At 43.7% G+C, this 15,499-nt stretch overlaps 1 protein-coding gene across 8 annotated transcripts in view; it reads right to left on the bottom strand.

The window, feature by feature from the left end:
- Positions 1-5,921: 5,921 nt before the first annotated feature.
- FBXW7 (F-box and WD repeat domain containing 7) overlaps positions 5,922-15,499 on the bottom strand; it is a 212,802-nt gene continuing 203,224 nt past the window's right edge. For all 8 annotated transcript variants that reach the window (XM_062199488.1, XM_062199489.1, XM_062199490.1 and 5 more), the window contains 6 exons: positions 15,247-15,383; positions 14,210-14,323; positions 12,744-12,925; positions 10,632-10,857; positions 8,874-9,084; positions 5,922-7,847 (listed from right to left, as the gene is read on the bottom strand). In XM_062199488.1, coding sequence (XP_062055472.1) covers positions 7,579-7,847; positions 8,874-9,084; positions 10,632-10,857; positions 12,744-12,925; positions 14,210-14,323; positions 15,247-15,383 — 1,139 coding nt within the window. In that variant the 3' untranslated portion in view covers positions 5,922-7,578. The remainder of the gene's footprint in view (positions 7,848-8,873; positions 9,085-10,631; positions 10,858-12,743; positions 12,926-14,209; positions 14,324-15,246; positions 15,384-15,499) is intronic.

The following is a 15,499-nucleotide window of genomic DNA, read 5'->3' as shown; positions in this document are numbered from 1 at the left end:
GAAGCTAGGATCCTGCAACTCCATCCAGGCCTCCCACATGGGTGGCAGGGGCCCAAGCACGTGGGTCATCTTCTGCTGCTTTCCCAGGCGCATTAGCAGGGAGCTGGAGAGGAAGTGGATGTGAACTGGTGCCCCAGTATGGGATGCCGGCATCACAGGCGGTGGCTTAACCTACTGTGCTACAAACCCCTGTTCCGACGTGAAGCATTTCTGATAAGCAGATCTGGTGACCGGCAGAGGGATCACCGAGGAAAGGGATCTGCGTTCTAAGGCTCAGGACTTCATTACCGCCTTTCTCCTTGGGAATGACCCCCTCTGTGGACTTGTCTTTCTCCTCTTTCCTAGGAGGGTCCGTGACTACGTTTGTCAACTCTGGGTTCCCTGGACCCAGAGACACATGCGGTTTTATTTTCTCCCTCTGCACCATGCTGTGTCCTTGCCAGAGGTACTGGAGCTACTGAAGCCCCCTTTACAGGGTGGCCGGCACCCCGGGTTGAAAGCCACCCTGTCTTCCAGACTACATCTAGTAAGGTGCGAGGGGGGTTGATGAAGCCTTAACTGGCTGCGGCAACCTAAATTTCGAGTCCTGGAGGTAACTTTCTCCTGATGGGGAACAGGGGATTCATGCTTGTTTATAACCCATGAACCAGACTAGCAATATACCTTTGTGGTCTACTATATTGAAACCTTTGATTTGCAAGAGTGATCGCAGTGCCTAGCTGCTGGAGCAAGATCAGACCGAAGGACAAGGTGCCTTCATGGGTTTCGCCACCATAGGTACCAAAGGAAGTCATGAAACATCAATGTCCACGCAGAGGCTCCTTGTCCTTAAGAATCCTGGGGAGAATCAGATCATCCGAAATAGAAACTCTATTTTTATACACAATTGCAAATTGGGAAGTGGCCGGGCTTTCGTCTCTGCAGTAAGTCTTCCTAGAAAATAGCCGAGGCATGCATTTATACTTCACTCTGGGAACAGGGACACCCTGGTCCTTTCAGCTTTTCCTTTCCAGGAAGAACCTTTGAAACCACCTTCTGATATTTTTGCCTCATCCACCTAGAGAGGCGGCAGAGGGATGCAACTGGCACGAACCTTGCTTCTTTGGGCTTCCTCGCTAGTATTAACTGAACAGATAACGGGACGTGCTGGCCAGTCAACAATGCCAGAGTGCGCTTTGTCTGCAAGTCAAAGCAACGAACAGGCACTCCCAATAAAGACAGCTGAATGCAGCCACTTTAGATCTAACTTAACATTCACCCACTGGGCAGCAGAAAATGCTAAAATCAAAAATTATGCATCAACTTTAAAAATGATCTTATGGGGGCTGGCACTATGGCGTGGCGGGTTAAAGCTCCATCTGCAGCACCAGCATCCCATATGGGCGCCGGTTTGAGACTCGGCTGCTCCACTTCTGATCCAGCTCACTGCTATGGCCTGGGAAAGCAGTGGAAGATGGCTCAAGTCCTTGGGCCCTTGCACCCACGTGAGAGACCCAGAGGAAGCTCCTGGCTCCTGGATTCGGATCGGTGCAGCTCTGGCCGTTGCAGGCCATCTGGGGAGTGAACCAGCAGATGGAAGACTCTCTCTCTCTCTGTAACTCTTTCAAATAAATAAATTAAAAAAATAAAATAAAAATGACCATATGGTTGCTGAGTTCGGGCTCTGGGAACATCACGTGAGCACGTACAATACCCCTTCCCCTTTATATAGCCTACTTCTTTTTTCTTGATGAGTGGAAAAAAAAAAAAGCAAAGGTGTACGGGACTGTTGGGTTGCCTCGCACACTAGCTGCAAAATGCAGAAGGCAGGGACCATCCCCGCAACCTGCGTCAGAGGCGTTCATTCAATTCCATTCACTAGCGGCGCTCAGCGCTTTCGCTACCGGTAGAACCACAAATGGCTCCGCAGAACAGGAGAGCTTCCCGCAACTGCGCTGAGGAGCAAGCAGGTTGACCCTTCATTGGCTCACGGGCTGGAGAGAGCATAGGTTACAACCCTTTTACTGAGGGTGACAGCTGACTCCCAGGACAACGAACAACGGGCAGCTGTGGATTGAGGACAAAGATTTCCAAACATTTCCCTCCCCTGGAGGGGAAGAGAAAAAAAAAATAGTACTGTGAATCCTGTTCCAGCAGAGCCACAGAGCGGCGGACTTCCGGTTCCAATATGGAACAGGCGTTAACAGAGGCGAGGCTGGAGGTGGGCAGGCTCCTCCAGCCGCCTTCTCCCTGCCCCCTCTCCACCGCACCCGGTTTCATCAGGTGCTGGAAGTGCCACTGTCCTTCCGCCCCACCCCCTCACTTCAGAGGCGGCACACAAGTCTTGGTGCTGTGGTTTGAGCGCAGCCTCCAACCAGTTCAGGTAAGGGGAAAGGAAACGCAGTAGCAGACTAACTCAACCGGCGTAGACAATGGGGTGGGCTTTTGGCCTAGCAATTAAGACACCTGCACCCCGCTTCAGAGCCTCTGGGTTTGATTTCCAGCTCCAGCCACTGAGACCAGCTTCCTGCTATTGGCGACCGTGGGTGGCAGCAGCCATGGCCCAACGTAGTCGGTTTTCTGTCACTCGAGGGAAAACTGGATGGAGTTCCCGGCTCCTGGCTTCAGCCTGGCCCAGCCCCAGCTGTTTGGAGAGTGAACCAGGGGATGGGAGCTCACGGGCTCTCTAATAACTAACATTTTGAGAAAAATTTTGAAAAAGTGGTAGAGAAAATGGCTTAAAACAATTACTGCAAATAATTAAATGTCAATTACTTCTTTGACTTAGGTAGGCTGAAACACTTCCTTAATTATTTGGTAGGCCCGAGCTGTTGCCAAGTAATCAAATAGCTCTCGTAAATGAATTTCAGGAAGGGGGTTTCAAAGCATCAAAGTGATAAACAATTGCAATGAAAAAATGAGAGAGTCAGGCTGGCTCAACAGGCTAATCCTCCGCCTAGCAGTGCCGGCACACCGGGTTCTAGTCCCGGTCGGGGGGGCCGGATTCTGTCCGGGTTGCTCCTCTTCCAGGCCAGCTCTCTGCTGTGGCCCGGGAGTGCAGTGGAGGATGGCCCAAGTGCTTGGGCCCTGCACCCCACGGGAGACCAGGAGAAGCACCTGGCTCCTGCCATCGGATCAGCGCGGTGCGCCGGCCGCGGCGGCCACTGGAGGGTGAACCAACGGCAAAGGAAGACCTTTCTGTCTCTCTCTCTCACTGTCCACTCTGCCTGTCAAAAAAAAAAAAAAAGAGAGAGAGAGAGAGTCAATTCCCTTTCCTCAATTCAAGTACAAGAATTTACTGAGCACCTGCTATGGGCTTGTATTAGTTTTAGGTACTGTTTGAGCTTTGGGAACCTATAACATAAATATGAAGACTGCATATATTTCTGTTATGAAGATTTTAAAATGTCCAATTATATAAGGCAGTAAATTTCCTCATTAAGGATTTAAGCAACTTTTTAAAACACTATAATTAAAATACTTTAATTCTTCTAAAATGAGAACACCCTTCAGGAGCAGATTTTTTGCTGCAATAAAGATTTTTCATTTATCCATAAAATAATATACCCAAGTATATAGAAGATCACTGTTAGGTACTAAATGCTAGCCTATCTCCTGAAGTTTCTGCATGATTCAAATGAGATTCTTACATGACTCTACTTAAAAGTGTAGATTATGGGTGTATGTGCAGATAATCTGTGTGTGTGTATACTATTTTTATTATGTACCTGAATGAATCACAAACCCATTCAACTGTTCTCAGACATCCTAAGTTATTCTCTGGGCCTATTTTCTTGAACCTTGGATGGTAGCTACCATTTCGAGTTCCAAGTGCCATTCCAAGTGCCATCAGTGTGCCACGCATCTTATGTTCCATTTAACCCTGACAGCCACCTTAGCACGTGGGTGTGCTCTACATCTTAGAAGATGGGGTCGAGAACTCTGATGGGTCCCGGGACTGGACAGTGTTAGCACTGGAATTTGAACACAGGCCTGTGTGTTTGCAAAGACTCTGAATTCACTCTATCCTGTGATGTTCTAATAGTTGGCATTTTCAGTATCATTAGACTTCATTTATGAGATATTATCAAAAATCAAGCAGTTTCAAGAATTGTCAAACTACACTTTTTTCTTATTTTCAGCCACCGGTGTGAACGACAGTCGTATTTCTGGGCCATGCCTTGGATTGCTCTCAAGCAGGTTGGCTCTTACCCAGCACTTGATGGCCTGATAATATTTTTGCCTTGCCTCTGTTTGAAAGATCTATCGATCTTTATTTCCTTGAGAGGAGGAGAGACAGAGAGAGAGCTCTCACCTGCTGTTTTCACTCCTGATGTTGGCAATGGCTAGGGCCTTGCCACGCTGAATCCAGGAGGTGGTAACTCAATCCAGGCCACCCACGTGGGTGGCAGCCAGACACTTGAGCTATTCCTGCTACCTCCCAGGATTTGCACTCACAGTAGGAACCTGGAGGCAGGAGCTGAGGGGTGGGAATCCAACCCAGGCCCTCTGATGTGGGACATGGTGTCCTGACTGCCCATACCTGGCCTTGCTTGTACCCAGGCCGTGTTCAGGCTTTGCCTTTACCCTGTTGTCACTGCGGCCTGTAATTTGCTATGCACTAGGAAACCTAATAACCAAATGTGCTGACTGGTGTCTAAGGCAGTCGTTCTCAAACCCAGGTATCCACAACTCACCCAGTGAGCTAGTTTAAACGCAGATTCTTGGGCCTACTCCCATATGTTGATTTAGTAGCTTTGTAGTGAGGCCCACAATTTGCTACCCTATGAGTAAAGAACACACTTCGTGAGAAACGTGTGTGTGTGTGTGTGTCCACATGAACCTGCTAGGAGGTGTGTCTACCTTCTTAGTACTCTCTGGTATGGCTGGTACTTTATTACAACATAAACACTCCCTACCCAAGGTCTTCTTTCATGTTGTTTGCTGCTTTTATGACCTTTTTCTTTTTCACCTTTATGTGAGAGAAGAAGGAGGTATGTGTGTGTGTGTGCATGTGTGTGTAAGAGAGAGAGAGAATCTCCCACTGGTTCACTCCCCAGATGGCTGCCAACAGCCAGGGCTGTGCCATGCCGAAGCCAGGATCCCGGAGCTTCTACCAGGTCTCCCACATGGTGCAGGGGCCCAAGCACTTGGATCATCTTCTACTGCTTTCCCAGGTGTGTTAGCAGGGAGATGCATCGGAAGTGGAGCAGCCAGGTCTCAAACTGGCACTTACATGGGATGCCTGTGTCACGGGTGGAGGCTTTACATGCTATGCCACAAAGCCAGGCCCCAGAAACTTACTCTTCACAAGAGTCCATTTTTTATGGCCTGGATATCTGAATTATATATATATATATATACGCACATATACATATATATATATATATACATATATACTCCCTTATAAAGCACCAGGTTTATTCACATTATTTTTATTATTTGTTGAACCACACCACACAAATGCTAGCCTCCACCCCTCCAAACCTTGCTTTAAGCATGTATACAGTTTCTGGAAACACAGGTCTGGATGCTAAGTTTTAGGCCAGTCATCTGGTTCACACATTACCTAACAAGGGTGAGATGTGGTTTTCTGTTCACCTTTCAAATGGAGACCCGGTACCTCCTTCCCAGGGGCTGCGGGAGTTTCAGAGAGCGCGCCTAGCAAGCACATGGTGGCGGTCAGAATTTGAAAAGGAGCTCAGTACGCGCAGGACTTCCGGCTGTAATTAGCACAGACGCCTTGTGGACGTCTCCTGGACTCTTCTCGGGTGGTCAGACTTGGGCTGCAGCACACTATCCTCACTCTAGCTGCGCAAAGCAGGGCCGGAAGTCGCGATGCATGGAACACAAGGAGACCACAGCTTTGCTGTCTTAACATGGGAGATAAATCCTGGCCATTTCAAGAGGCACTGTGACCGCAGTGCAAGAAACAGGCATACTAACATGAAAAAACACATTTTATTGCACTTAAGTTATAAGAAAATAAAATTTCTAAGTGAATCAAACCATAGACACAATCCCTTTAAAGGTTGTCCTCCTCCATCATGTCAGGTTGTTACATAACTAAAATTAACCAACTCGAATCTGATTGTTTTAAATCAGACTATAAATAAAACAAACAAAAAATAAACAGGAGGAGGAAAAAAAAAGATCGCCTAGGATACAGTGTTAAACCACTTTCACAGTTCAACTTGAGTTGCGGCTCTTGGAGAATGAGGCAAACCATTTGAGTTTTTCATTCATTTCGTTTGTTTGCATGTGACGCCTTTACTACAAAAACTGAATAGTTTCTGCTTTGTCAGTTACTCAGAGCGGTAAAACTGTAACAGTTGTTTCCCAAATACTGTAAAACACTAAGACTGACCAGCGACTGTATTTTCATTTTGTGTTTTATATGTTTTTTAAAATATTTTGTCAGTTTTACTATGTACGTTCATCCATTCACCACAGCCCTCAAAAAGAAAAGTTTCCCCACAGAACAGGCGGTAACAGCTCTGTCCCAAGGAATGTGTTTTAATTTTTGCCCGGATAAAAGAAAATAAGCTTTGCACACACTCTCAGTTCTTTACTTGCAGGCAAACTTCACTCTTTATTATCTGAAACTCTTCCATTCTCAGCCTCTTAGAGGCACAGATGGTTCAAGTTTCAGTGGCAAAAAGTCTTTTTTTTTTTCTGTAACCAAACTAGAGCAAATTTGGAATTCAGTCTGGGACTAAAACGTCACAGCAGAAAAAAAATAAAAAAAAATAATTTGCTTTTTTTTTCTTTCTTTCATTTAGCAGCATAAATAAGTTTGGCCACTGGGAGTACAGTACAGGGGTGGGAGAACAATCCCATATTTGAAGACCTACTTCTAGCACCAGCATCAAGAATTAAATCCATCTCAGGACTCACAGAACCCAGGACAACTTGCCACCTTTGAGCAACGTATGCATCGAAGAGTGTATATGGAAGCAACAGTAAAGAGATTAACAGAGGCTAATACTGTGAGTGATTGACATTGGCAATGGTTGGCAAAAAAAAAAAAAAAAGCTTTTCATGATAACTGTACAAAAACAATTCACAGTAATTTTTTTTTTTTTTTTTAGCTTTTCCACTTGAGAAAAAAAATTACTTTTTGTTGCAGATGCTCTCTAATTAGAAAGAAAGTCAACCAGTACGTGTTTGGATGTTATTGCAGCTGCTTTGTGGCTGGCAGTGGCGAGAGAACAGGCCAGCAGAATTCGTAGCGATGTTTCGGCACTCATACTGCCCGATGACCACTGGAGAAGAAACCAAAGAAAGAATTGCACCTGGTTTGATTTGGAAAAAGTCTCCTTTTGCAAAGCTGCCCTCCGTCAGAAGTGAAGCCTCCGTGCGATGAGCCGGTGCCGCCTCTCTGTCGGCTGCGGTTTGTCATCTCTTCCTCTTTGCCGTCTTAGTCTGTAGGTCTTGTCAATCTGTTGCCCCAAGCCAACATCCTGCACCACTGAGAACAAGGGATTTTTTTTTCTTTTCTGTTTGCATTTCTTCTTCCTTTTTTTTTTTCCCGGGGGATAGGGGCAGGGCGGGGAGTATATTGTCTACACGTTTGGACAAATTCATCTTTCCCATTCTTCACTTCATGTCCACATCGAAGTCCAGCACCAGCAGCTTGGTTTCTTCAGTCCCATTCCGACTCCCAACTGCACACACCAGCTTTGTGTTGGAGGCTCTGATCCTCCACACGACGCCCCCGCTCCCCCCACTCTCCAATGTGACCAGGTTTCGAATAAATTCACCCGTTTTCAAGTCCCAGAGTTTCACAGTTCCGTCATCTGAGCTGGTGATTACAAAGTTCTTGTTGAACTGTAAACAGGTCACAGCACTCTGATGCTTGTTGGGACCTAGGCAAAACCAAAAGGAATGGAATTACTGGTTAGAAAGCATGGCCGTGGGCTAGTGACACTGTAATTTGTAGACTTCTACATTAGAACACACAACAAGCGCAACATTGAAAATGCTGCATATTTAGAAACTTTGTTCTGGGTATTTTAGGATCAGCATGGATGTAAGAAAATCTGGTAGCTATTTGTAACTGAAGGATTCACTTTCAAGAGTTCTGTCTTCCAGGAAGCTTGGTGAGCTACCAGGCGCGCATTTTATTTTCTGGTTGTGCCAACAAGAGCTTTCCCTGGCAAGGAGGTGGACTGTCCAGCCTCACATATTCTGCTGCCGGACAAGTGGGCGCACGGGATCTACCACCCTACCACTCTGAACTGAGCAGTCACAGGTGAAAGAGGAATGAAGGGAGACCAGCCCCAAACTCTGCGGGAGAGACAAATCGGACAGTAACAAGCCACAGTGCTGCCCGGCCAGACGGCCTCCCAGGGAAAAACACTTTCTGAGGGCTGTGATCAACTAAAAAGTTAACACTCTTGGGCCTCATCTAATATTAGTGACTTTGAGGTTGCCTTCTCTATTTTAGTGGGCACCGCTAACCCCTTCCATCCCAGCTAAGCGGGCAGCTCAATGGAGGCCAAAGCAAGGTTCCATCAGATGCTCTGTTCTCTTCAACGAGGTAGCCCTTTAAAAGCCAGGCCACAAATTCAAAATAAAATGGCCACCCCCCCCAAACTAATACAGGTATGTTGCTTCTCTGAGACAGTCAAGATCGTCCTCAATGTTCTTCAAAGTGAGGCAGAGTCAACAACGTTCAGGAAGTGACGGCGTTACTTCACATTAAAAGCACAACTTAGCACATTTCTCAGGGCTAGCCTAGTCCTGTAGGTCAGAGGGAAAAAGCTCCCATGCTCCTCTGAAATAAACATTTCGTCTGAGGTTCACTGTGTGTGATGCTGAAGCTCCATCCTGCTGTGGAGTCCGATCTCGTTTTTAATGCACACAGCTAAAGGCAGGCAGTCAGCACGCACCTTGCAATGTTTGTAAACACTGTCCTGTCTTGATATCCCAGATTTTAACTGTGGAATCCGCATTCCCAGAGACGAGGATGTTGTCCTTGAGCTCCATCCCACTCGTGAGCGACTGGTGCCCTGTGAGCGTGTGAATGCAGTTCCCCGTCTCCACGTCCCACACTCGGATCGACGTATCAAGAGAGCCACTCACCACGTGGATTCCATCAAACTACGAGAGACACGGGTCATTAGGACACACGTCTTCATGCTCCTCCTATTCACTGCTGGCCTTGATCACGACAGGGGAGCACAGACATCAGTTCATGCCAAGAGCGAAATGACGCTCAAGTGGCCAAGTAGGACAAAGTGCTATCATCCAGCAACTCTACAGGGTGTTCTCGCACATTTCTACCAGAAATGCTAACTTTTTTAATGCCCAGTGGCTTCAAACCAGATGCAGAAATAAGAAGAAAATGCAGCACTTAAAACGAGCAAAGTATTTTTGTATCATCTGGCCCCACGTTCTGGCTACCCAAGTACACAATGGCAGGTCCCGGGCGGTGGCCATGAGTTAGGGTTAGTTGTACCTGCCCCATAGGAAGCCGAAACTAATGACACAGCCTGCGAAGGGCACACTTGTCGGCACCAAAGGCATGGAAAACACTGGAGAGATCTTCCATGACGCTCAAAGGAAGTGCCCTTAAAAACTGTGCATAAAATAAAAGTTTCATTTACCATTTACATGGACCTAAGGCTAATTAGGAAATGTGCCAAAAGATAATTATATCCGGAATTAAGAGAGGTGGCATTTTGATAACAAAAGCAAGCTATATTGCACCTCTTCTCACAGCCTGCCAGCTACATCAAAAGCCAATATATACGTAACAACGTTTTGAGAATATTACATTCGCTAAGGTTCTGAGTATATCACACAACATAAAAATAGCTGTAATGTTTTCTTTTTCAAATCTGCTCCTCCCTAATTTAACAAATGTCTTTATCATACATCAACATCTCATGGCCTGGACAGTATCCTATCAATTAGGAAACAAATACCCTAGGAATAAAAATGTCAGTGCTGTGCTTGTATACTGATTTTCTGATCACTAATGGCAGTCCCTTGTAAGTAAGCTATGTAAGTAATGGGAAATATTTTCAAGTTGAAAATGCTGTCTTTGAGGAAATAAACAAGAGCCATTTTCTAACCTTGCTGTTAATCGGGTTCATTACCTTGAAATAGGACAACTCACTCAAAGACACCAGGTTCAAATGGAAACGGACAAAATCAGCTTAGTCACATCTACTTCCCTGTGGCCGCCATCCGGGGCTTCGGACAGCAGAGCGGCTTTCGGCCGAAAGGCTCTGCTCGCACTTGGAATGGGGAGAGAATCACAATTACATGGTCCATCAGCTGTGAGCTATCAAGGCAAAGGGGCAGCATTTGGCCAAATTAATCCGCTGCTAAGGAGTTTATTAAAAGCCAGGTGATTCTCCTGTGGGTCTATCTAACCATTAATTAATATAGCAAAACTTGGAGCTCCAAAGTCTCAGGTTCCAAGGCAAACATTTGTATTTTAAAGGGAAAATGCATCACAGAAAATTGAAACCACTAAACAATTCAAATACTTTAAAAATATATGCTTTTCTCCATGCCCATTATAAAATACATGTAAACAGTAGATTAATTTGATTCATCTTTCAGACTGTCTCTGAGTAAAACCATCTTGTGATTCATCAGCAGAGCATCTAAGGGATGGCGGAGATAAAATCTCTTACCTGCAATGAATAGACTCTGTTAGTATGCCCCTGCAGCGTGTGTAGACAGGTCTCAGTCTCCGGATCCCACACCTTCACCATGAAATCATAGGCTCCACTAACGACCCTTCTGCCGTCGTACTGCACACAGCGGACTGCCGCGACGTGGCCCATCAGGACATGTAAACACTGGCCTGTCTCAATATCCCACACCCTAAGAGTGGCATCCCGAGAGCCGCTCACAACTCTGGGGGTGTTGGGGAGGGAGGAGACAGAAAACCAACCAAGTATGAGGATGCTTAATAACGTGATAGGTGAAGTCAATGCTTTTTGACTTATTTTCCTTCCTAAGTAAGAAAACTCATTTTCAAAGGAAATCCTAAGTCAAGCCTTGATATATAAACATACACTGTTGAGTTACTCTGATTGGAACCGGAAGCTAGGAAGCCTAGAATCCCGCCTGCTTGGTTCCCTGACTTCTGGACCTTGCTTGGATCCAGTACCTAGAGGTTCTGGGCAACAGTGAGAAGACCACCATGTTGTATTAGGATTGAAGCTAGTCTAAATTTACACAAGAAGAGCTTGACTTTACAAAGAAAATGGTAGGGTGAGGATTTAATATGTATGTGGGAGAATTCTAGGCGGTATCATTTTGAATAGCTTATATTTTTTTATTACACTCTTTGTCATTTCTCAAAATTTCAATTATGAACACATATTAACAGTGTGATCAGGTAAAAATTCAATGAAGGTTAATCACCAAAACAAATCAGAATCTACAATTTAAACAGGTACAGGTAAGTGCTTTACTACATAATAAGGTAAGATTAATCAGCTTTAGACATGTACTCAAAGACTGCATATGGTTATAATGCTTAAATGTCTAAATATTTAATGGGCTAGGGGATATTAATACATACAGGTTTAGAAGCACCTGAAAATTCTGAACCAAATTGTTAAAGTTATACTTCTTCAAAAAGCAGAGTGACACAAATCTTATAATCATTTTCGGATTACAGATCAAAGCTGAAAACGCTTGTCGTCCCTCAGAGATAAACAAACGCCATGGTTCCCGCGTTTGAAAGAGCAGAAAATTGAAGCCCTGAGAGACTTCAGTCTGAACGTAACGGAAACTGAAATACAGCGTCACCTGATATCCATCCCCCAAACTTCAGCAGAGCACTCTGTTCATAGTAGATTCACATTACAAATGAAAAGGTGCTCTTCTTCCTAAGTTAGAAATCTAGTGTGGAATCTGCTTATTACAAGGGTTCTTAATAAGGAAGATGCTATGGGCAGAATTAAAAGATAACAACGGAGTACATGCAATGTAAGGACTCTTCAATGACATGCTTTTTGACAAATGAAGCAGAAATCACGTTTGTTTAACAGGGGTACAATGAAGATCTGTCAACAGAAAGACAAAAAGGATTTTAGTAGAAGGGCTTTGCAGGAGGAGATAAAAGCTATACAGCAAAGGCAGGAAGAAGAAAAAGGCAAGCAGTCTGGTTTGGCTGAAACCATTTTGAAAACTGGATTGAGGATTTCTTCCTTAATTCAGTAGGCAACAGTGGACTCCCAAAGACTTAAGAACAAGGCAGTGATATGACCCTAAGGATAGGAGGAGTTTCTGTCAGCTAGACAGTATGAAAACAGTTTAGATAACAGGGAATGAGAAAATACATTGGAACCCACAGGCCTCAGCTTTTGCTTAGTTATGAGATTTGATGGGAGGGGGGAGGTGCATGTGCAATTAAAGTCTCATAAGCTTGAAGCCTGAATGACTGGGTTTGTTCTACTTGCTGAAATATGAATATTAAAAAAACAGAGAAAATAACTTGGCTTGAAGATGATTAGTCAATCAAGATGTAGAAACATACAAGAGATTAGGGAGTAGAGAGTTTCGAGGGGGAAGTCTAAGACACTACCACGTGAGAAAGGAGGCCTAAAGGCAATCTTTGGATTTTAAGCCAACCTGCCATGGCTTTCCTACTACAGAAACATCTGAGGCTTAGTAAATGAAGCCTAATTTAAGAGTACATTCTCAATATCTTTGTAGCTGCACAGAAAGGCCACCACTTCCCAAGTGACAGAGGATGACGCCCCGGCTACGATGACACAATTTTCCCTTACCGTTTTTCATGAAGATGCATACAACGCACAGTGGAAGTGTGTCCATATAAGGTGTGTATACATTCTCCAGTCTCTGCGTTCCATACTTTGAGGGTCCTGTCTGTAGACCCGCTAATGATGATGTTGTCTCTCATCTGGGATGACCATACTCCACCTGTATGTCCCACTAATGTCCTCAGACACTGGAAAAATACTTAAGATGATTACTTTTGGGTAGAAAGGAAAGTGATTTAAATAACAGTTTAATAGCTCATTAAAATCTGCTGTAAAATTACTTCTTCAATTTGGTCTATCAGAAAACACTTTTTGCATCTCAATTTAAGAAGGTGCCATCACTATTTACTGCTTTGTGTATTCAATAGCATTACATACTTACACACACACACACACGAAGAACAAACATGTAGACAACGAACATGTTATACAACTTACGATAGGAGAGAAAGCAAACATATGATGTGAAAGTGAAGTATGATAGCTCCAGCCTGGCCTCTGAGGAAATAACACTAAAACTGCAACTCGGTTTCTTCCATGTATGTAATAGATTCAATGAAAGAATGCCAACAGGGTTGGGTGTGGCTACATACCACATTTCATCTGAATTTGCCCCAAGGCAGTAGTTAGGAGCCAGCCAAGCTACTTCTAGACAAGTAAAGACATACATTAAAACCCTGAAATAAATCCAAAACTAATATTACACCATGGAAATATGAAGCTTCTTTTTCAACATTTAAGCATCTGACTTGGAAGATTTCGAAGACTCTTGCCCAGGAAGTAACATGGCAAAGACATAAGATTTTTATTCTGTCTCTCGTCTATTATTTTTAAGGTGGCAGTTACTTCATTCATGCTAACATTCTCCAGTGGAAAAATAAAAATAAATATTCACTAGAGAGTCACCAGCGTAGAATGCTGTATGCAGTCCGGCTCAGTGCTGGAAAGCTTTTATCTTCCAGCTGGTATTTGGACACCTACTGCGCTGGACTCGCAGCTCACAGCAGTCGGAGGAAGGTCTGCATTGACACGATTTGCTAACTGAGGCGCTACAGGTAGCTTATCAATGAAGCGGTTATTAAAGAAAGAAGAAAAAATAAACATCCCTCAATCAGAATTTTCTGAAAAACAGTAAAAGTAATGATGTATAACTTAAGAGTGTTAATAAAAGAGGGAAAAACAGAGCCAAGAAAAAGACCACGTCTGAAGCACTTCAAACAGCTAGGTCACAAAGACAAACAGCTTAAATGATGACAAAGCCAGCGACCTCCCTGTGGTGAGAAACACTGCCGTGCCCACGTGACTTTCCTAAGTGTGGGGGGCGGGGGGCTAAGTTAGAACCCCTGATACTTGCCATCAAAATAAGCCAGAATCAAAAATGAATCACTGCTTTCCTTTTCTTAGTGGATCCTTACAAAAGTCATAATATACAAAACGGTGACTCTTGGACGTGTAGAAAGAAGTGAACTTACTTTGCCTGTGACTGCGGACCAAACTTTCAAAGTGTTGTCATCAGAACCACTAACTATTCGGTTACCACAGAACTGCAAGCACGTGATCACGTGATCATCGTGTCCTTTCAGCACCTGTAAGAGAAACGTCGGGATGATAAATATGCTGGTAGGTCAAACTCTCTAAAATACGGATAGAACAAAAAATGAGGCCAAAAATAGGAACAATAATCTTTAGTCTACTTCTAGAATTAAAATTTATATGAAATAAAAAGCATCATTCTTTCTGGCTGATGAATCAAGTATTAAACATTTTATTATTTCCATATTGTATTATTTATACGTGAAACATTAACCATTAAAATTTAACTTTTATTTATCAAGACCTCATAAAGATGGTTCAAACACAAATGTATTTTATAATCATCTACTTTGCTTAAACCAAGAGAATATGCATCTAATTTCCGCAATTTTGACACACAACAACGTGTACCAACTACAAAGATAGAAATGAAAATAGCTTTTTCAATTCATGGTATATACTATTACCATGACAGTGTCTCCCCAAATTGTTTCTTTCCAGTGGTAAAAATGTAATATCTAAGAATTTCAAGCATTTATACATTTCATATATTCCAAATGTTATAAGGCAGAAAAACCAGAATTACATTTCTGTTTATAAAAATAAAAACACATATGAATGATCAAAAATCGAAACATAGATACTCCTCAAAGAAATCATGTTTGGATTATGAGGCCAAAGGAGGCAGCACATCTTTAGTGGAATATATATGATGCAATAAAATCCAATGGAATATTCAGAGATTTTCATTTACATAAGACAGACATTCAATTCATCTCATTTTTTATTCACGTAGAGTTGGTTGCCAGACGAGAGAAATTAGCAATAAAGGAATACTGTCGGTTACACTTTCAGTTATTTTTAAATTCATTGTTTTCTTTCTACAGAAGATAGATGTCCAGAAGTGCAGCACGAGAGCACACCAGGCCATCACGCTGATGATGGCTCCTGTTAGGGCACGCGAGAGTTCCGTTACCTTAGGAGACTTGAGCTCTCCTCGCCGCCAGTTGGTGTCGATCCTGTGCTGTCTGATGTACGCACTTTTCCACGGACTGTGTATGAAACCTGGTTTGATTACTTTTCTTCTCTTGATGTGCAATGGTTCATCAATTCCTAAAGTGTTAAAGAGTTCGGGAGTATAACTGCCTTCACCAATAATAAACACCACACATTTTCAAATGTATCTCATTTTCCTCAATGCTCAAAACCACTGAAATGCAGGACACTGT

The sequence above is a fragment of the Lepus europaeus genome, chromosome 8 (assembly GCF_033115175.1).
Source record: "Lepus europaeus isolate LE1 chromosome 8, mLepTim1.pri, whole genome shotgun sequence".
NCBI classification, from domain to species: Eukaryota; Metazoa; Chordata; class Mammalia; order Lagomorpha; family Leporidae; genus Lepus; species Lepus europaeus.
This window is presented reverse-complemented; position numbering and strand designations above follow the sequence as displayed.